At 45.4% G+C, this 23,214-nt stretch overlaps 1 protein-coding gene across 5 annotated transcripts in view; it reads right to left on the bottom strand.

Moving 5' to 3' along the window:
• TCTN3 (tectonic family member 3) overlaps positions 1 to 23,214 on the bottom strand; it is a 63,510-nt gene that overhangs the window by 13,684 nt on the left and 26,612 nt on the right. For 3 of the 5 annotated variants that reach the window (XM_048858665.2, XM_048858668.2, XM_048858667.2), the window contains 4 exons: positions 15,858 to 15,932; positions 15,638 to 15,754; positions 1,005 to 1,103; positions 117 to 214 (listed from right to left, as the gene is read on the bottom strand). In XM_048858665.2, the coding sequence (XP_048714622.2) occupies positions 117 to 214; positions 1,005 to 1,103; positions 15,638 to 15,754; positions 15,858 to 15,932 (389 nt within the window). The remainder of the gene's footprint in view (positions 1 to 116; positions 215 to 1,004; positions 1,104 to 15,637; positions 15,755 to 15,857; positions 15,933 to 23,214) is intronic. The other 2 variants (XM_048858666.2, XM_048858669.2) reach the window with 1 other exon arrangement.

The following is a 23,214-nucleotide window of genomic DNA, read 5'->3' as shown; positions in this document are numbered from 1 at the left end:
CACAGCACAACCTGAGCCCTGCAAACCCTGTGTGGCAATGACAGGAGAGGGTGCTACCCAAGCTACTTGCAAACTTGTCTGAGGATTGGGGAGGAAGGAATGGTGGAAATTGTTACCTGAGCTGGCAGCTTGTCCTCACATTCATTCCAAACTGTACCTTGTACCTGAGAGTCTGAGAGCATATTCCATCACCCTGGCTCTGTAAGATAGTCACCTGAGGGAAGGGGCTATGTGTCAAGAAGCCAAATAGAAGGGAAGTTAAACAGCATGGGTTACCCAACCAGTCCTCAACAAGATAATCCTTTAATTAGTAGAAACCTCCTACCAACAGTGCCAGTTATTGTAGCACATGTACCTAACCCCCCCTAACCAAGTTAGCCACTGTGACCAAAGAAATACCCACCCAAACATGCCAGCGACACCCTCAACCAGTTAGAGAATCCCTAAAATCCCTCTTAACTCTTATACATGATTCTAATCCAGTCATAGTCAAGACACCTTCAATATTATTATCAGTTATTTGCTTCCAGTAGTGCTTTCCAGTGCTTCCCAAACATGGTCCTTGCTATGAAGAAATATACAGAGAAATGGACACAGGGTACAGGAAAGCACCTGAAGTGGAACATGGCTACCTCTTGGCAGATACCCAAAAAACCAAACAAGCACTGTGTTAACTACATAGATATTCCTTAGTACTCACAATGTTGCTATAGTCAGCAGGTTAATTTCTTGTAGGAGTGATGGTAGAAGTGGGTGTTCAGGAGGGAGTTGAACAGGGAGAGGGTGATGACATAATGGATGAGCTTAGGGAGGGTGTTTCATGTGTATAGGAATGCCTAGAGACCCCCATTGAAGAACCTTTCCCACTATCCCCAAGAGAAAGGTTAGACAAAGGCTGCAATGTGACACTCACGTAACACCTCCCCAGTTAATCGAAAATCTAAAGGGTACAGCTACGCTAGAATGTGACGGTGACAGGTAAAACCTGTTATCAGAAAGGATACTTGCTGCCTGGCACCATTGTTTAGAGACAAGAGTGGTGCCCCAATGATATAACCAGGGTTTCCGCTTCTTGGCAAGGTATACGAAGGAGTCCTGCTCTGCTGAGAGGCAAGCAGAAGAGAAAAGCAGGAGAGAAGGAAAGAAAATGTTACAAAGTGAAGTGACACCATCAGCACCAGGTAGCTCAGACCTTCATTCAGCACAACTGATCAAATTCAGCCATGGGATAAACAGGAAAACTCTTTTTCGGACAAGGGAGTCAAACCTACTTATGGCAAGGCTGAGTGTGACTAAAGCTTTTTTTTTAATCACCCTATTAAAAGTCTCATTAAAAACAAAACCCCAACCTCGGTCTATCTCAGAATCCTCTTCCATACTTACCAGCACCTCTGCAACCCAGGAGCTGGCAAGCCAAACTGCAGCGTGCCCTGACATTTGGATACCCATGCCCCAGAGACAGTTCCTGAAGCATCAGACTCCCACTGCCTAAGATTTTTCTGCAACTAAGGGTACTAGAGCCTGAGGAATTCTATAATCACACTTATGATCCATGTTACACTGTCTCCATAGGGAGTTAGGTGGTTCTCCAGAAATGAACTTACTTACTTGTAACCCATTTTCTTTGAGATGGATGCTACATATTCAACTCATTGGAATGCTCCGAGTGGTGCGACCTAAACTGTAAAATTCTACTGCTGTAGCCATTGGAGCAGCCACATGCCTCCCTTGCCTCCCTCCCCCTCCCAAACTCTGGACATTCCAGGGCAAGGCTTAAAAAGGAGTGTGGCATTCCACTGCCTCAGTGCCTTCCCCCGTGACTCCAAGCCCTTTGGTAAGTAAGGCTCTGAAGCAATGGGGAAAGGGAGGCATGAGTAAGACTATGCAGAGTCCATCTCAAAGAACCTTGGTCATACATAAGTAACCGTCGTTTCTTCCTTTGAGTGTCTTCTGCATATTCCCACTCATGGGATATATTAATAAGCCGTACTTTGACCCGGGATGGTAGGACGCAGAGTTCTAGTTAAACAGGGAATGCAGGACTGCCCTACCAAACTTTGCCTCCAATCTAGATTCCAAGTCTAAAGAGTAATGTGTAGTAAAAATGTGGACAGTATCCCAAGTTGTTGCTCTACTTGTTTCTAAGAAAGGAATATGTCTAGGGAAAGCCATGCAAGTTGACTTTGATCTAGTTGAATGAGTTTTGATGCCTTGAGGAAAGGATAATCCCTTCAATTGCATGCTCTGGATGTCCCTATGCCTCTGATTGCCAAAAGCTGGGACTGGATGAGAGGCGATGGATCACTCAATAATTGCCCTATTCTGTTCATTCCCTCTGAAGCATCTGACATTAGCCACTGTCAGAAGACAGGATACTGGGCTTAGATTGACCATTCTGACCCAGTATGGACATCCTTATGTTCTTATTAATCTTATAAATTGAGGATAAGAACATAAATACCTAACCTAACCCACCTAGAATCTGTACAGAAATGGCTTTACCCTTGTTTTTTGGTCCCTAAGCTATAAACAGCCTTGAGCACTGTCTAAATTGTTTAGTCCTGTCCAACACCATGTCTACATTTACAAGCTTACAGGATCACAGCTGTATCGATACAGTTGTGCTGCTGTAAGAGCACTCGTGTAGCTGCATTATGCCGACAGGAGAGACCTCTCCCATTGACGTAATAAAACCAGTTCGATGAGCAGTGGTAGCTATGTCAGTGGGAGAGCATCTCCTGCCGACATAGAGCTGTGCGCATAAGCACTTTTGCTGGCAAAACGTATGTCGCTCAGGAGTGTGTTTTTTTTCAAATCTCTGAGCAACAAACGTTTTGCCAACATAAGTGCTAGTGTAGACATGGCCTAAGTAAAAAGATAATGCTCTCCTTATAAACTAATGTGTGTAATTTAACTTCCCCAACATGAGTATGGAGTTTGGGGGAAAAAATGGTAAAACTATACATTGTTCTATGTCAAAATCGGAGACTATTTTTGGTAAAAACTTTGAATGAGTGCGAAGAACCATTTTATCCTTATGAAACACACTGAACGGTGGATCAGCATTCATGCATGCAATTGACTTATGCTCCTGGCAGAAGGGATTGCTAAAACAGAGTTTTTACAGATAGGTTAAATAGAGACTAGCTCCCTAGAGCAGGGGAGGTGCCGCCTGGGGGGCCACATCTGGGTATAGAAATTGTATGGCAGGCCATGAATGCTCACAAAATTGGGGGGTTGGGGTGCGGGAGTCAGTGACAGCTCCGGCTGGGAGTGTGGGCTCTGGGGTGGGGCCAGAAATGAAAGTTCAAGGAGCGGGAGGGGGCTCCAAGAGGTAGCAGGGGTGCCGGGGGGGGGGGTGAGGGCTCCGGCTGGGGGGTAGAGTCTCTGGGGTGGGACTGGGGATGAGGGGATGGGGGTGAAGTAGGGTGCTCTGGGCTGGGACCAAGGGGTTTGGAGGGCAGAAGGGGGATCAGAGCGGGATCAGGGGTGCAGGCTCCACGCGGCACTTTCCTCAAGCAGCTCCTGGATGCAGCGGCATGTCCACCTTCTGGATCCTACACAGAGGCGCAGCCAGGCAGCTCGGTGTGCTGCCCCATCCACAGATGTCGCCCCTGCAGCTCCCATAGTTCCCAGCCAATGGGAGCTGCGGGCGCGGTGTTTGGGGCAGGGGCAGCGTCAGCATTCAGAGCCCCCTGGCTGCCCGTACGCATAGGAGCCAGAGGGGAGACATGCTGCTTCTGGGAGGCGCACGGAGCCACAGCATGTGCGGAGTGGGGCAAGCCCTGGATCCCACTCCCCAGCAGGAGGTTCAGGGCCGGATTTAAACGTCTGAAGGGCCGGATGCGGGCCCTGGCTGTAGTTTGCCCACCCCAACCTAGAGGTTCAAAGGGAGAATCATAGAATCATAGAATATCAGGGTTGGAAGGGACCTCAGAAGGTCATCTAGTCCAACCCCTCGCTCAAAGCAGGACCAATCCCCAATTAAATCATCCCAGCCAGGGCTTTGTCAAGCCTGACCTTAAAAACTTCTAAGGAAGGAGATTCTACCACCTCCCTAGGTAACGCATTCCAGTGTTTCACCACTCTCCTAGTGAAAAAGTTTTTCCTAATATCCAACCTAAACCTCCCCCACTGCAACTTGAGACCATTACTCCTTGTCCTGTCCTCTTCTACCACTGAGAATAGTCTAGAACCATCCTCTCTGGAACCACCTCTCAGGTAGTTGAAAGCAGCTATCAAATCCCCCCTCATTCTTCTCTTCTGCAAACTAAACAATCCCAGTTCCCTCAGCCTCTCCTCGTAAGTCATGGGTTCCAGACCCCTAATCATTTTTGTTGCCCTTCGCTGGACTCTCTCCAATTTATCCACATCCTTCTTGAAGTGTGGGGCCCAAAACTGGACACAGTACTCCAGATGAGGCCTCACCAGTGTCGAATAGAGGGGGACGATCACGTCCCTCGATCTGCTCGCTATGCCCCTACCTATACATCCCAAAATGCCCTTTTCTGAGAATTGTAACGAAGTGAAGGAGATGAAGGTGGCGTATTACCTTAGATACGTGTGTAATGGGAACTGAATGTGGCCTCTTCCCTGTATTAAAGAAACTTAAAGATCTAGCACAATGGTTCCCAAACTTGTTCTGCCACTTGTGCAGGGAAAGCCCCTGGCGGGCTGGGCCAGTTTGTTTACCTGCCGTGTCTGCAGGTTCAGCCGATCGCGGCTCCCAGTGGCCACGGTTCGCTGCTCCAGGCCAATGGGAGCTGCTGGAAGCAGCGGCCAGTACGTCCCTTGGTCTCATTATTTATGCTAGTAATACATTCAGATCCTAGAAGGGCACAGGAATTCTTATTGGAGGATACAAATTATTAAGGCCTTTCAAAAACCTCTACATTTCATCATTAGTAAAAACTGATTTTCCCTCTACAGATACATGATATGGCTGAGAGATTAACCTTAATTGAAGATAATGAAAGAGGTGTCTTCTTAAGATAATTATATATTAGCATTAATTGTAATTGGTGCCATATAAGGATCCAAATTATACATGGAAATCCACAATAGAAACCTATTCCATTTGAGACTGTAGCACATCCATGTGAATTCCTTTCTAGAAAAATAACAGTACATTGTGTACTTCTAATGAAAGGCTTTCTTCTAGCACCTCTGAAAGTCTATTCCTCATGCAGTCAAGAGAAGGGACTGAAAGTTCAGATGATAGACCTTCCCTGTTTATTGCATTAACAAGTCTAGTATCAGTGATAAAGATTCCACTAATCCTTGTGACAGATGTACCAAAGCCGGCTACCACTGCTGTCTGGGTCATGCTGGTGCTATTCAAATCACCCTGGTTTTGTCCTGTCTTCTCATTTATCACTCTCTGAATGAGGGGAAATGAGGAAAAAGCATTCCTTAGGCCTGACCCCCCTGTATTAGAAAAGCGTTCAATACTGATTCCTTGTTTCTGCCTGCCCTAGAACAATAGCTCTGATATTTCCTGTTGCTGCGGAATGCAAACAAGTCTATTATTGGGCTCCCCCCATAAACAGAAGGCGTGATTCACTACTTCTTCCTTCAAGAACCATTTGTGGATCTGACCTGATGATCTACTCAGATGATTTGCAAGAGTGTTCTGTTCTCCTGCCATGTGAATTGCTACTGGATTCATATCATGTTCTATAGAGTCCTTACAAATACTCTTGGCCTCCCTGCATAATTCCACAGAGTGAATCGCTTGTTTAGATAATATAACGCTGTCCTAGTGTAGGTTACTACCTCAACTGCTTTGTTTTTTATTTGAAGTAGAAAAGACCTGAGAGCTAATCTGATTGCTCTCAGTTCTAAAATATTCATTGTTCAGATGGGATCCCCATCCTGAGGTAGGTGCATCGGTGATCAGTGTAACTGATGTTATGGGGGACAGAAAAGTGTACACTTCACTGCATTTTGATTGTCTGTTCATCCCATTAATGACATTAGCACGTGTTGTGGAATTAATATTTTTCAATGCACATCATCTACACTGGTTCACAGTTCTTTGATAACCAGTGCTGAAGATCTCTCATCTGAAGATGAACATAAAGAGTCACTGCTGTGGTTAACGCCAATAGACCCAGCAACCGAAGGGTTGTCTTGGTAACTGGAAGAGGAGATATGTTTATTTTGATATATCTCACCTCTGGGAGAAAATCCCCCCCCCCCCCCCCCCAGATAAAAGCAAGATTGCTCCTATAAAGAGTCCTTTGAGTAGGGTTTCGACATGACTTTTCCCAATTTATCTGTAATCCCAGATTGACAAACAGTGAACATATCTGATATACATGTAGTAAGATCCCTTCCTTGGATGATACTTTTATTAACCAGTTGTCTAGGTATGGATATACATACATCCACTGCCTTCTTAAGTATGCTCCTACACTAGACAGGCATTTTGTAAACACCCGAAGTGCTGTGGACAACCTGGAAGGGAAGACCTTGTACTGAAAATGGTCCTCTTCAACAACAAACCACTGACATGGTCTTACAGAATGAAATGTGGAAGTATGCGTCTTTTAAATCCACAGCTGCAAACCAACCCTGGAGTGAAAGAGTATTACATAAATTAGAGGCAGCATGTAGAAACATAATTTCTTTATATAAGTGTTTAATCTACTTAAAACCAAAATAGGATGAAGGCCTTCCACCTTTTTTTGGGATTAGAAAATAACGTGAGTTAAACCCCTTCCCTCTATGATCTCATGGAATTACCTGTATTGTACTTAACTGGAGCAGAGACTGAACCTTCATTTTTGAACAAATTGAGATGACTTTGATCTCAGCCCAGATATGAAGCAGGTGGATTGTTATGAGAAAAGGTTTTGAATTGAATTATGCACATGCATGAAATAACTTCTAAAATCCATCTGTTTGATGTTATTAACTCCCATTGGTAATTAAAAATGGACTGCTGGACCCCAAACTATGGATAAACCATGTCCAGGTGGACTGTCTTGAAGCTCTGTGTCCTTATGTCAAATCTGATGTCTTAGATGAACTGCAGAGAACAAAGATGAAACATTCCCTTTGTTATTGTGAGGCTTAAATTTCTTTCTCTGTTGTAGTTGGTGATGTGGGGAATAATATTGAGGTTGGAAAGGATATGCCCTTTTCTGAGAATTGTAACCAAGTGAAGGAGATGAATGTGGCGTATTACCTTAGATACGTGTGTAATGGGAACTGAATGTGGCCTCTTCCCTGTATTAAAGAAACTTAAAGATCTAGCACAATGGTTCCCAAACTTGTTCTGCTGCTTGTGCAGGGAAAACCCCTGGCAGGCTGGGCCAGTTTGTTTACCTGCCGTGTCTGCAGGTTCAGCCGATCGCGGCTCCCAGTGGCCGCGGTTCGCTGCTCCAGGCCAATGGGAGCTGCTGGAAGCAGCGGCCAGTAGGTCCCTTGGCCGTGCTGCTTCCAGCAGCTCCCATTGGCCTGGAGCAGTGAACCGTGGCCACTGGGAGCCGCGATCGGCTGAACCTGCGGATGCGGCCAGTAAACAAACCGGCCCAGCCGGCCAGGGGCTTTCCCTGCACAAACGGCAGAACAAGTTTGGGAACCACTGATCTAGCAAAAAATCTTATATTTTTTATCTTCTCTAATACCTCATCAGTCTGAATAATAAACAGGCCTTCTCCTTCAAATGGATGGTCCTCAATCCTCATTTTTGTCTCATGAGGGAATCCCATTGGTCTTAATAGTGTGTGTCTCCTTAGTGAGACAGCCAAAGCTATTGACCTTGCTGAAGTATCTGAGGGGTCAAAAGCTGCTTTCAATTGTTGCTTGACAACACTCAGTTCTTCAGTCAAAACAGCATTTGACAATGCACTTCCAGAGGAACACAAACTTAAGAAAAGAGGACATTTTGCTCAAGAGATGGTATTGGCACCCAGCCACAACAGCTTCATAGCTGGACATGAGCATGTTTAATGCAGCGGAAGAATATATATTTTTCTTCCTAACATAGGCAGCCTCTTCCCTTCCTCATCTGGTGAAATAAAGTGAACTTGGGCACCTTTTGATCTGTGAAGTACCACTTCGGAGGCTGAATGGTCTGAATATTCCAGACGCCTTTGCTTGCTGAAGCAGCTATCCCTCTAACAAGAGAAGTGTGACTCATTGACTAGCCGCTGCCCCAAAGACACTGAAGATAGGATTCAATGATTCCACCACAAAAACAGAAAGAATATCTAACATCTTTGACATTCTCGATATTAACTCATAAAAGGCTACAGCATCTTCAGATGGTGATGATACTGAGATGTCCCCACATTTTCATCCAGAGAAGATACATCCCTTAATTCTGAATCAGACTCTCCCAGCTCCAGTTCCTCCTCACTGAATATTTCACCTATTTCCATAGGTGACTTGTTCTGAGTAAGCTGCACTGGTTGGTCCTATCCTTTGGATATAATAACTGAATGTCCTCCTGATACTGTCTTGCTGAAGGTCGGAACTCATCCCTTCCTAGTCCAACCCCCTGCTCAAAGCAGGACCAATCCGATGCCACTCGGGCCAAAACCTTACTGATGGATCTGGTTTGAAATCTCTCTGGGCCTGCAGATCCAGAAGGCCAGCACTGAACTGATTATAAGAAGTTTTCCCTTATTCTGATCTGTGATCCACCTCCTCTACTGGCCCCAATCCATTTGCAACTCAGATGGGACATAACAATCTGCTGGAAAAGGAGAGTGGAGAGAAGTTCTTCTCCATGAATGCCAAAAGGGCTTTGTAGGATGCAGCAGCCGAGAGCTCCTGACCCTTTCCAGTTCTTGGCTGACTCTCAGAGAAGCAGCCAGCCTGACTGGTTGTAGTAAAACACCTGATGTGTTCTGAGATACAGTAACTGGCTCAATTGTCAGTGTAGCCATAGACAGATCTGCCTGATGAAGTGAGCTGTAGCTCACAAAAGCTTATGCTCAAATAAATTTGTTAGTCTCTAAGGTGCCACAAGTACTCCTTTTCTTTTTGCTCTAACACTGTTGTATACAGGCTGTTGTAGCCATGTCAGTCCCAGGATATTAGAGAGACAATGTGAATGAAGCAATATACTTTATTGGACCAACTTCTCTTGGTGAGAGAGACACGCTTTTGAGCTACGCAGAGCTCTTCCTGAGGTCTGGGAAAGGCACTCAGAGTGGTCACAGCTAAATACAAGGTCAAACAGATAGAATCAGAGAATCATAGAATATTAGGGTTGGAAGGGACCTCAGGAGGTCATCTAGTCCAACCCCCTGCTCAAAGCAGGACCAATCCCCAATTAAATCATCCCAGCCAGGGCTTTGTCAAGCCTGACCTTAAAAACTTCTAAGGAAGGAGATTCCATCCCCTCCCTAGGTAACGCATTCCAGTGTTTCACCACCCTCCTAGTGAAAAAGTTTTTCCTAATATCCAACCTAAATCTCCCCCACTGCAACTTGAGACCATTACTCCTTGTTCTGTCATCTGCTACCACTGAGAACAGTCTAGAGCCATTCTCTTTGGAACCCCCTTTCAGCTAGTTGAAAGCAGCCATCAAATCCCCCCTCATTCTTCTCTTCCGTAGACTAAACATCCCCAGTTCCCTCAGCCTCTCCTCATAACTCATGTGTTCCAGTCCCCTAATCATTTTTGTTGCCCTCCGCTGGACTCTTTCCAATTTTTCCACATCCTTCTTGTAGTGTGGGGCCCAAAACTGGATGTAGTACTCCAGATGAGGCCTCACCAGTGTCGAATAGAGGGGAACAATCACGTCCCTTGATCTGCTGGCAATGCCCCTACATATACATCCCAAAATGCCATTGGCCTTCTTGGCAACAAGGGCACACTGTTGACTCATATCCAGCTTCTCGTCCACTATAACCCCTAGGTCCTTTTCCGCAGAACTGCGGCCTAGCCATTCGGTCCCTAGTCTGTAGCGGTGCATTAGATTCTTCCGTCCTAAGTGCAGGACTCTGCACTTGTCCTTGTTGAACCTCATCAGATTTCTTTTGGCCCAATCCTCCAATTTGTTTAGGTCCCTCTGTATCCTATCCCTACCCCCCAGTATATCTATCTCTCCTCCCAGTTTAGTGTCATCTGGAAACTTGCTGAGGGTGCAATCCACACCATCCTCCAGATCATTTATGAGGATATTGAACAAAACCGGCCCCAGGACCGACCCTTGGGGCACTCCACTTGATACCGGCTGCCAACTAGACATGGAGCCATTGATCACTACCCGTTGAGCCCGACAATCTAGCCAGCTTTCTATCCACCTTCTAGTCCATTCATCCAGGCCATACTTCTTTAACTTGCTGGCAAGAATACTGTGGGAGACAGTGTCAAAAGCTTTGCTAAAGTCAAGGAACAACACGTCCACTTCTTTCCCTTTATCCACAGAACCAGTTATCTCATCATAGAAGGCAATTAGACTAGCCAGGCATGAGTTGCCCTTGGTGAATCCATGCTGAAAGTTCCTGATCACTTTCTTCTCCTCCAATTGATTCCTTGAGGATCTGCTCCATGATTTTTCCGGGGACTGAGGTGAGGCTGACTGGACGTAGTTCCCAGGATCCTCCTTCTTCCCTTTTTTAAAGATGGGCACTACATGAGCCTTTTTCCAGTCGTCCGGGACTTCCCCCGATCGCCATGAGTTTTCAAAGATAACGGCCAATGGCTCTGCAATCACAACCCGCCAATTCCTTTAGCACTCTCAGATGCAACGCATCCGGCCCCATGGACTTGTGCTCGTCCAGCTTTTCTAAATAGTCCCGAACCACTTCTTTCTCCACGGAGGTCTGGTCACCTCCTCCCCATGCTGTGCTGCCCAGTGCAGTAGTTTGGGAGCTGACCTTGTTCGTGAAGACAGAGGCAAAAAAAGCATTGAGTACATTAGCTTTTTCCACATCCTCTGTCACTAGGTTGCCTCCCTCATTCAGTAAGGGGCCCACACTTTCCTTGACTTTCTTCTTGTTGCTAACATACCTGAAGAAACCCTTCTTGTTACTCTTAACATCTTTTGCTAGCTGCAACTCCAGGTGTGATTTGGCCTTCCTGATTTCACTCCTGCATGCCTGAGCAATATTTTTATACTCATCCCTGGTCATTTGTCCAATCTTCCACTTCTTGTAAGCTTCTTTTTTGTATTTAAGATCAGCAAGGATTTCACTGTTAAGCCAAGCTGGTCGCCTGCCATATTTACTATTCTTTCTACACATCGGGATGGTATGTCCCTGTAACCTCAATAAGGATTCTTTAAAATACAGCCAGCTCTCCTGGACTCCTTTCTCCCTCATGTTATTCTCCCAGGGGATCTTGCCCATCAGTTCCCTGAGGGAGTCAAAATCTGCTTTTCTGAAGTCCAGGGTCCATATTCTGCTGCTTTCCTTTCTTTCTTGTGTCAGGATCCTGAACTTGACCATCTCATGGTCACTGCCTCCCAGGTTCCCATCCACTTTTGCTTCCCCTACTAATTCTTCCCGGTTTGTGAGCAGCAGGTCAAGAAGAGCTCTGCCCCTCGTTGGTTCCTCCAGCACTTGCACCAGGAAATTGTCCCCTACATTTTCCAAAAACTTCCTGGATTGTCTGTTCATCGCTGTATTGCTCTCCCAGCAGATATCAGGATGACTGAAGTCTCCCATGAGAACCAGGGCGTGCGATCTAGTAACTTCTGCGAGTTGCCGGAAGAAAGCCTCATCCACCTCATTCCCCTGGTCCGCTGGTCTATAGTAGACTCCTACCACGACATCACCCTTGTTGCTCACACTTCTAAACTTAATCCAGAGACTCTCAGGTTTTTCTGCAGTTTCATACTTGAGCTCTGAGCAGTCATACTACTCTCTTACATACAATGCAACTTCCCCACCTTTTCTGCCCTTCCTGTCCTTCCTGAACACCTTATATCCATCCATGACAGTACTCCAGTCATGTGAGTTATCCCACCAAGTCTCTGTTATTCCAATCACATCATAATTCCTTGACTTTGCCAGGACTTCCAGTACTCCCTGCTTGTTTCCCAGGCTTTGTGCATTTGTGTATAGGCACTTGAGATAACCCGCTGACTGCCCCTCTTTCTCAGTATGAGGCAGAATCCCTCCCCTCTCACGTGCTCCTGCTCGTGCTTCCTCCTGGTATCCCACTTCCCCCCTTACCTTAGGGCTTTGGTCTCCTTCCCCCGGTGAACCTAGTTTAAAGCCCTCCTCACTAGGTTAGCCAGCCTGCTTGCGAAGATGCTCTTCTCTCTCTTCGTTAGGTGGAGCCCGTCTCTGCCTAGCACTCCTCCTTCTTGGAACACCATCCCATGGTCAAAGAATCCAAAGCCTTCTCTCCGACACCACCTGCGTAGCCATTCGTTGACTTCCACGATTCGACGGTCTCTACCCAGGCCTTTTCCTTCCATGGGGAGGATGGACGAGAACACCACTTGCGCCTCAAACTTCTTTATCCATCTTCCCAGAGCCACGTAGTCTGCAGTGATCCGCTCAAGGTCATTCATAGTTTAACATAAGTAGTTAGCACATATTCTATGGGACCATTCAAGGTGAAGTGACTAAATAACATCCCTGTTGTCACATGACTACAAGAGGGGTTGTTTGTAATTAGTCATAAATCCAGTGTCTGTATTTAAGATCATGACTTTTAGTGTCTAGCAAAGTTATGAATTTAAGCTCCCAGGCTTGTCTTTTGAAAGTGTTGTGCAGGTTTTCTGTGAGGATCAAGACTGATAGGTCAGATATAGAGTGATCACTTTGTTGAATGTGTTCAGCCATAGGTGATGTGGTATCGTTGTCTATTATTTTCCTGTGTGAGTTCATTCAAGAGCGTAGTGATTGTCTGCTTTCACCCACATAGTTACTGGGTCATTTAGTGCACTGGATGAGGTACCCCCCAAGTTGTGATAGGCATGTGTAAGACCCACAGATCTTGAAAGCTGTGTTGTGGGGGGTGTTGATCATTGTAGCAATGGAGCTATGTCAGAAGGTTTTGCATCTGTTGTTCTGGCAGCGTCTGGTGCTGCTTTGAGTTAATGTGTCCTGATCTGTGGGGAGCTTGCTTCTGTTGAGCTAGGAGAGGTTGTGGGGAGGTTGTCTGTAGGCCAGAAAAGGGGGTTCCAGAAAGATTTCTTTCAGGGTGGAGTCCCCATCGAGTATGGCTTTTAGTTTGATGATAGTTCATATGGGATCCAGTGTGAGGTGATAGGTGACAACGAGGGTGTGTGGTCAGAGCGGGTTTTATTTCTGTATTTAAAAAGGTTCTCTTGGGGTATTTGGGTGGCCCATTCTATGATGCGATCTACTTCTCTGGGAGTGTCCTTGTTTGGTGAAGGCAGTTTTGAGTGTTTTAAGGTGTATATCTTGGACTTGTTCCTCAGACAATATTATATGGTATCTGAGTGGCTGGCTGTAGATAACAGATTTCTTGGTGTGTTGGTTGGTTACTGGATCTATGAAGATAGGTGTGGTGATCTGTGGGTTCCTTGTATATAGTGATCTGTAGGGTGAAGCTGATTATGGTGTAAAGGAAGTTGATGCTAGTGTGGGAATGTTCCAGAGAGAGTTTGATGGATGGGTGGTGGTGGTTGAAGTTGTGGTGGAAATCTATGAGGGAGTTTAAGCCATCTGTTCAGAGGATAAAAATATCATTGATGTATCTCAGGTATAGCATTGGTTCTGTGATGCATTTGTCCAGTGGTGCAGTCCTAGGACTACAAGGGTGAAAACGGGCCACTTCACCTTTAATGGTCCCTTAGAAAATGGGCTAACTACTTATGTTAAACTATCTGTTTGACCTTGTATTTAGCTGTGACACTCTGAGTACCTTTCCTAGACCTCAAGAAGAGCTCTGTGTAGCTCAAAAGCTTGTCTCTCTCACCAACAGAAGTTGGTCCAGAAAAAAAGATATTACTTCGTACTGCTTGTGTCTTTACTGCTTAACGGTAATACTATGCAGAGCAGTGCTAGTTAACAAATCCTCCTCAGTTCTCTGAATTGGCTCCATAGATCTCACCCTTCTGACAGGCTCCTCTGGATCCAATCTTGTTGGATCCATAGAGGAATGGCTCCTAGCTCTACACTGAAAGCTTAAATCAGAGCCTGGCTCCATAATGAGATTCTGTCCTGGTATGTCCTCCTCTCTCAGATTGGCAATTTGTAATAAAGCCGACACTGAGGAGGGCTGCAAATTTTTCCTCAGTACTGCAGCTGAGTCTCTCTGAAATGGGACAGCTCTGGAAACAGTTTGTCACTGATCCAGACCTTTTTTCAGATCCTGATGGCTCTCTTGGATATCGTGCCTGACATAGAAGCTGAATCTCACTTCTTCCCTGCAGAGCTGGCTGGAGGCAGAGGTGGGGCTGAAGCCGGTCTCTGAAAACAAGCTGCCACTGTCAGTGCTTCCTGCAATAAAATTGCCTGGAGCAGGTTTTGTCTCTCTTTGCCCTTGTGATAAATGATGAGAAGTTTGGACATTTAGAGGGAGAATGCCCTTCCCCCAAACATGCCAAACATCTGGGATATGTGCCCAATGCTAGGAATATACCTGGGCAGCACCAGATGCATCTTTTGAATCCAGGCTTTCTTAGCCTTCTGATCTGTCATGTTATCCTTTATGTAACCCTGTGAACGTATATACCAACTAACCTATACAAACTGCCTATTCACTTATAGGATCTGAAAGGATCCTATAGCAACAATGTAACCATCCAGCTGGCCACAGCTGAAGGCAATGAGGCAACAGAGCACCATGCTCCTTTTAAACCCTTGCCCTAGAACGTTTGGAATTCGTGGGGGAGGGAAAGAAGGGGAACGAGCAAGGGAGGCGCATGGATGCTCCAATGGCTACTTCTAGTAGAAGTTTACCGTTCAGGCTACTCTGGTCAGAGCATTCCCATGAGTGGGAATATGCAGAGGATACTCAAAGGAAGAACTCACCCTTGCCCTTCCACAGCCCTGAAGTTTTGGGTCACTGATATTCTCCCCCTCAAAACACACACTTATTACATTGTCCTTACTGGAGAGGGGTTTTGGGGATTACCTCAACAAGCTTCTGTTGTTCTGAGTCAACCAAACAACCTCACCACACCTCCCACGTTACACTATAGCCACTTGGTGTGAGAGTGGGCCTCTCCAGCACTAACTCACAGACAGATTTAATATTTCCTAGCTTTGTCCTCCAGCCTTAGAACCTAAGGAGTTGGAAAAGGTCACTGACCCTTCAGGGCAATTCCCATCCCCAACTGCCAGGGCACAGGTCAAGTAGCACCTGGAAAGGACATCAGCAGCTTTGCTCAGAACAAGTGAAATACAGCACTGCCTCCTATCCTCTCTTTACATAACATGCATGGGACAAAAATATTGACCCTGATCTCTTCCCTCCCCTCCCCCAGAGACCATGCAAGAGCAGGACACCAACACCCTCCAACCTTGCACAAGACCAGGGTACCTCTCCCTACCTTGAGGACCTACCCGAGACCAAACCATGGACCCCAATACTCCACAGGACCCATATAAGACTGGGACATTGACCCCTGATCCCTCAGGATCCACGTGCTCTCATGGTACTAACCAGATCTCCTCACCCAAGGACTCAAATGAAGTCAGGGCACTAACCCCAGCCTTTGCAAGAATCCATGTGAGACTAGGGCACTGACCCAGAACTGCAGTGTGAACCGCTGCTGCAGAGAGTTTCCAGAGACACTGGTCACTTTCAGCTGGACAGAGACATTCTGGATTCCATGGGTCCCATTGAACTCTATTTCATAGATCACCTGCAAGTCCAACACAGAGGACAGTCAGAGAAAGGACGAGGACCTGGGGTCTTAACTCCAGCCCTGCACTGCATCAATGATGGTGGAAGGGTGGTTCAGGTACCTCAGAAACAACATTGTGACAGGTGTTGCCATCCATCTGGGGAGCTCCAGGCTGTGTGACAGGAGTGATTCTCACCTGGAGGCAGCAAAAATAAAAAATCAGTTAATCCAGTAAAGAGTGGAGTGTGCCCATCCATCCCTGATGTGGAGGTTACTTACCGTAACTGGAGGTTCTTCGAGATATGTGGTCCCTATCTGTATTACCATGGGCCAGAGTCCGGAAATTCTTCAAAAGGAGTATTCATTAACATGCGCAGTAGCTCCCCTTTTACTCCTGACTGAGGGTATAAGAGTCAATGCAAGTCAACACTTCTCCAGTTCCGCTTCTTATTGCAAATCCAACAGGATCTGAAGCAGATGGGGAGGGAGGGCAAGTAGTGAAATACGGCTAGGGCCCGCACATCTCAGAGAACCTCCAGTAACAGTAAGTAACCTCCACTTCTTTTTCAAGTGATGGTACCGATGTGTATTCCATACCTGGGTGATTGGCAAGCAGTGTTCAGGCTGCAGGAGAGTGCGAGGAAGCTGGCAGCAAAGATATTTGCAATACTGCCATTCCTACCACTGCATCCACAGCTGATGCCTGACCTCGAGCGTAGTATGTTGCAAACATGTGGACAGAACTCCAAGTTGCTGCTCTGTTCTGCAGTGGGACATCAGATAGGGATGCTATACAGGCAGGAATTCTTGCTATTTTGTAGCACTCTAAAGATTCATCCCAAAACCCACTTAGAAATTCTCTGGGAGCATACGGCTTGCCTACACAAACTTTCTGCTATGGCAGTAAAAAATCTCTGAGATTTTTAATGGATTTGCTTCCTTGAAGATAGAACACCAGGGTGCACTGGCTGTCAAGGGAATGAATCTCTTCTCTTCGGAGGAAGCATGGGGTTTTGGGAAAAATACAAGTAAGTGTATTGCTTGACTGATGTGAAACTCAGAATCAATCTTGGGGAGAAATCTGGAGCGTACCAAAGGGAAAATTTCTCTTGTGAAACACTGTACAGGGAGGGTCTGCAATGATGGCTCCTAGCTCACTGACCCTCCTGGCTGAAGTGATGGTCACGAAGAACGCCACCTTCATGGACAGGTGGGTCATGGCACATGTTGCCACAGATTTGAAGGGTGGTCCTGTGAGTGTCGATAGGACAAGGTTAAGGTCCCATTGAGGCATAGGTTTAAGGATTGGTGGGAAGGTCCTCATCAAGACCTTCATAAATCGTAACATCCTTTCACTGGTGCTAGGTGTACCTGCAGCAAACTAAGAGCTAGGCCTGAATTCTTCAAGAACAGGAGAGAGTCCAGGACAGCCACAATGCCCATAGTATCTAGCGAATGTTGGTGGAGTCATGCCCATGCCAAAAAGTGCCTCCATTTGGGTTAGGTAGCAGGTTCTAGCAGAATCCTTTCTACTTTGGTTAAGGATTTTCTGAATGGGGGCAGAGCATAAGCATTCTATTTCCGAAGCCCATCCAAACACCAGGCCGTGAAGTGGAATGAGCCCAGGTTGGGGTGGTTGATTTTCCCCCTATGCTGGATTAGGAGATCCAGAAATGGATGGTCCTGATAAATGGGTGGGTGAACATGGTTAGAAGTTCCATGAACCATGAGAATGATACTCATGTACTATGAGAAATGCAGTGACAAAGTCAATATCAATTTTCTCTGTAACTTGTGGGAGTGGGGGGTGGATAGGAGGACCTGAGGCCACCCATCCAAGACAGCAGGGGAGCAGCACTCTGGGAGTTGCAACTTATGGCTCCCCTAAAACAACATAGGGGAGGCTTTCTGTTCATCTATGATGCAAAGAGGTCCCATAGTGAGCACCTCATTGTGTAAATATTATGGTTAGGACGGAGTTATGAATCTTCCATTCACGATCTGCAGAGAATCTTCTGCTTAGCTTGTCTGCAAGGGCATTGTGAATACCCAGAAGGTATACAGCCTGCATTGTGATGTGGTGCCTAACACACCAATTCCAAAATCTGACAGCTTCCGGACAGAGGGGACGAGATCTTGCTCCTCCCTGTTTATTTATATAAACTACCGCAGTGATATTGTCCAGCATGAGGGGAAGGAAGGCCTTGCACACAAGGCAGACCACCCTCAGTTCCAGTAAGTTTATATGTAGCCTGGCCTCTTGTGGGGTCCAGGTACCCTGAGCAGTGTAGATGTCCAGATGAGTGGCCCTCATCCCAGAAGGGAGCCATCTGTAACAAGGGTGGTCCTAGGCGCAGGAAGGCTGAAAGAAGTCCCCACTGTGACCTTTTCCAGATTCGACCACGAAACAAGAGAGGAGATAACTCTGGTGGGAACAGTAACCTGGAGTCGATGTGGTCCCTGCTCAGTTGGTAAATCAAGCGGAGCCAAGTTTGCAGACACCATAAGTGGAGCCTGGCAAATGGCACCATGTAGATGCAAGCTACCATGTGGCCTAACACAGAGAGACCTGTGCACCATCATTTCCAACTACTCATAACAAGGTTTTATCAATAAGTTAAAGAGGTAATAGGTGAGAAAATTATTCTTGTATATAAAAGAAGAAAATGGGCAAATGCCTTTTGTAAATTAAAAAATTGATTAAAAAAATGTGTAGTACAGATAAGACTTTGTACTTGTGATTGTTGTTTGTAGTCATTATTCTTGGACTTCATGTGTTCCTAGAGCCTCCAAATCTGAGAAAAGCTCCAAAGGTGATTTCACTCTCTTGATCTAGAAACTGTAGCATAAGAACGGCCACACTGGTCAGACCAAAGGTCCATCTAGCCCAGTATCCTGTCTTCCAACAGTGGCCACTGCCAGGTGCCCCAGAGGGAATGAACAGAACAGGTAATCAAGTGATCCATCCCCTGTCACCCATTCCCAGCTTCTGGCAAACAGACGCTAGGGACACCATCCCTGCCCATCTCGTTTAATAGCCATTGATGGCCCTATCCTCCATTAATTTAGTAGTTCTTTTTTGAACCCTGTTTTAGTCTTGGCCCTTTTCCACTTTCCACACACCAGAAAGAGAGTCAAGCAACTTCTGAATTAGAAACACACAGGGATTGAAAATATTACTAGAGATTAGCTGAAGTTGAGAGAACAAGTTTTCCCCAACTCCTCAATATGGGGCTGATGTCTGGAGTTCAGATAATATTCAAATGCAGAACAAAGACCCCAAGGTATTGATGCTAGCCTTTGGGGAAAAAACAAACAAACAAACACTGGGTGGGTTTTCATAGATTCCAAGATTAGAAGGGACCAACCTCTGTGACCATCTAGTATGATCTCTGTTATAACACAGGCCCCAGAATTTACCTGAAATAATTCCTGTTTATACTAGAGAATCTTTTAGAAAAAGGTCCAATCTTGATTTTAAAAATGACCAGAGATGGAGAATACAGCACAATCTTTGGTAAGTTGCTCCTACTGTTGATTACTTTTACTTAAAATTTAGGGCTGTCAAGCGATTAAAAATGTAATCATGATTAATCGCACGATTAATCGCGTTGTTAAACAATAATAAAATACCATTTGTTTAAATATTTGTGGATGTTTTCTACATTTTCAAATATATTGATTTCAATTACAACACAGAATACAAAGTGTACACTGCTCACTTTATATATATATATATATTTATTACAAATATTTGCACTGTAAAAACAAAATAGTATTTTTCAATTTACCTAATACAAATACTGTAGTGCAATCTCTTCATCATGAAAGTTGAACTTACAAGCGTAGAATTATGTACAAAAACTGCATTCAAAAATAAAAGAATGTAAAACTTTCGAGCCTACAAGTTCACTCAGTCCTACTTCTTGTTCAGCCAATTGCTCAGACAAACAAGTTTGGTTACAATTTGCAGGAGATAATGCTGCCCGCTTCTTGTTTACAGTGTCACCTGAAAGTGAGAACAGGAGTTTGCATGGTACTTTTGTAGCCGATGTTGCAAGGTATTTGCGTGCCAGATATGCTCAACGTTCATATGCCCCTTCATGCTTCGGCCACCATTCCAGAGAACGTTTCCATGCTGATGATGGATTCTGCTTGATAACAATCCAAAGCAGAGCGGACCGATGCATGTTCATTTTCATCAGTTGAGTCAGATGCCACCAGCAGAAGGTTGATTTTCTTTTTTGGTGGTTCAGGTTCTGTAGTTTCCGCATCGGAGTGTTCCTCTTTTAAGACTTCTGAAAGTATGCTCCACACCTTGTCCCTCTCAGATTTTGGATGGCACTTCAGATTCTTTAACCTTGGGTTGAGTGCTGTAGCTATTTTTAGAAATCTCACATTGGTATTTCTTTGCATTTTGTCACATCTGCTGTGAAAACATTCTTAAAATGAACATGTGCTCGGTCATCATCCGAGACTGCTATCACATGAAAATATATGGCAGAATGCGGGTAAAACAGAACAGGAGACAAACAATTCTCCCACAAGGAGTTCAGTCACAAATTTAATTAATGCATTATTTTTTTAACGAGCATCATCAGCATGGAAGCATGTCCTCTGGAATGGTGGCCGAAGCATGAAGGGGCATATGAACGTTTTGCATATCTGGCAGGCAAATACCTTGTAACGCTGGCTACAAAAGTGCCATGCGAACACTTGTTCTCCCTTTCAGGTGACATTATAAATAAGAAGCAGGCAGCAGTATCTCCCATAAATGTAAACACACTTGTTTGTCTGAGCAACTAAATGAACAAGAAGTAGAACTGAGAGGATTTGTAGGCTCTAAAGTTTTACATTATTTTGTTTTTGAGTGCCGTTATGTAACAAAAAACCAAAAAATCTACATTTGCAAGTTACACTGTCATGATAAAGAGATTGCACTACAGTACTTGTATTAGGTGAACTGAAAAATACTATTACTTTTGTTTATCATTTCTATAGTGCAAATATTTGTAATAAAAAATAATAATATAAAGTGAGCACTGTACACTTTGTATTGCGTTCCAACAGAAATCAATATATTTGAAAATGTAGAAAAACATCCAAAATATTTTATTAAATTTCAATTGGTATTCTATTGTTTAACAGTGTGATTAATCACGATTAATTTTTTGAGTTAATCACATGAGTTAACTGCGATTAATCAACAGCCCTATTAATTTTGTATGCCTATTTCCAGTTTGAATTTCTCAAGCTTCAACTTGTATACCTTTGTCTGCTAGATTGGAGAGCTCATTATTAAATATCTGTCCCCTCCTACGTATTTACAGACTGATCAAGTCACCCCTTTAACCTTCTCTTTGTTAATCTAAATAGACTGAGCTCCTTGAGTTTCACTATAGAAACCAGTGACGAACCCATGGTGATGTCATACATTTCACTTTAAATAAATAAAAGGCTACAGGAAGTTTATCTCTGAAGTCTGTGAGCCTGGAGTAGTTATTAAAGTCATATTTCACTAACAAAGGTTGGTAGTTAAATGACATAAAATTGCAGACCTGTGGAGGAGAAGACCTTCCTTACCAGGAGGTCTAGTCTCTTAGAGCCCTTATCTGCCAGGGTGAATTTCAGATAGTGCAACCAAACTCTGTCTGCAGTCACCTGTGTCACCACCAAATTGAATATACCCTCCAGTGTTACATAAGTAACAGCCTAGGGTCCAAGGAGTTCCAGCAGTTACACCTGAAGGACTCAGCTCATCTGTTGCAGTTGAATGGTCTTTAAATGAACAAGGCAGTGCCGACAATTGGTGAGGACCAGGACTCATAGAACCAGTAAGCATTTGTGCTTTATGCTTCGGTACCACCTTCAGAACCGGCAGATCTCTCTTTTTGCCCACATTGCCTTCCAGCTTGGGGGTCTTTGGCAGAGCTGGTTCCATTGGTTCTGAATGAGACATGACATCTCCCCCAACCTGGACCGTCTCAGGGAGGAAACATGTTTCTTATTGACTGTCCTCTGCATGGTTCTGTCCTTGTGCACATCAGAGTGCTCTCTACTTTCACGGGGAGCCCTGGAGGAAGAGCCCTTGGGCTTCAGTGTTAGAGGCTCTGCTTCAAGGCACATGCTCGGAGGGCACTGCTGGTTGCTTGAGGCCAACATACAGGGGTTTTTCCTGGGCCTGGATCAGAGCGGGGCCTCATAGCCTCCTCCATCAGGTACTTTCTTAGGCAAAGCCCCCGTGCCTCTCAAGTTCTGAGTGGTAGGATCGACAGATACTGAACTTTGCAGAGATACGTGCTGCACTCAGACAGGAGTATCGCAAAATGGGGAAGAGATGGCCAGCCCTCTGTGGAGATAGAGGTGGTTAGGGACTATTTAGAAAAGCTGGACGTGCACAAGTCCATGGGGCCGGACGAGTTGCATCCGAGAGTGCTGAAGGAATTGGTGGCTGTGATTGCAGAGCCATTGGCCATTATCTTTGAAAACTCGTGGCGAACGGGGGAAGTCCCGGATGACTGGAAAAAGGCTAATGTAGTCCCAATCTTTAAAAAAGGGAAGAAGGAGGATCCAGGGAACTACAGGCCAGTCAGCCTCACCTCAGTCCCTGGAAAAATCATGGAGCAGGTCCTCAAAGAATCAATCCTGAAGCACTTGCATGAGAGGAAAGTGATCAGGAACAGCCAGCATGGATTCACCAAGGGAAGGTCATGCCTGACTAATCTAATCGCCTTCTATGATGAGATTACTGGTTCTGTGGATGAAGGGAAAGCAGTGGATGTATTGTTTCTTGACTTTAGCAAAGCTTTTGACACGGTCTCCCACAGTATTCTTGTCAGCAAGTTAAGGAAGTATGGGCTGGAAGAATGCACTATAAGGTGGGTAGAAAGCTGGCTAGATTGTCGGGCTCAACGGGTAGTTATCAATGGCTCCATGTCTAGTTGGCAGCCGGTATCAAGTGGAGTGCCCTAAGGGTCGGTCCTGGGGCCGGTTTTGTTCAATATCTTCATAAATGATCTGGAGGATGGTGTGGATTGCACTCTCAGCAAATTTGCGGATGATACTAAACTGGGAGGAGTGGTAGATACGCTGGAGGGGAGGGATAGGATACAGAAGGACCTAGACAAATTGGAGGATTGGGCCAAAAGAAATCTGATGAGGTTCAATAAGGATAAGTGCAGGGTCCTGCACTTAGGACGGAAGAACCCAATGCACAGCTACAGACTAGGGACCGAATGGCTAGGCAGCAGTTCTGCGGAAAAGGACCTAGGGGTGACAGTGGACGAGAAGCTGGATATGAGTCAGCAGTGTGCCCTTGTTGCCAAGAAGGCCAATGGCATTTTGGGATGTATAAGTAGGGGCATAGCGAGCAGATCGAGGGACGTGATCGTTCCCCTCTATTCGACATTGGTGAGGCCTCATCTGGAGTACTGTGTCCAGTTTTGGGCCCCACACTTCAAGAAGGATGTGGATAAATT

Source organism: Caretta caretta, chromosome 7, assembly GCF_965140235.1.
Source record: "Caretta caretta isolate rCarCar2 chromosome 7, rCarCar1.hap1, whole genome shotgun sequence".
Lineage (NCBI taxonomy): Eukaryota > Metazoa > Chordata > Testudines > Cheloniidae > Caretta > Caretta caretta.
Note: the sequence above shows the minus strand (reverse complement) of the source record. Positions and strands in the feature narration are given on the sequence as shown.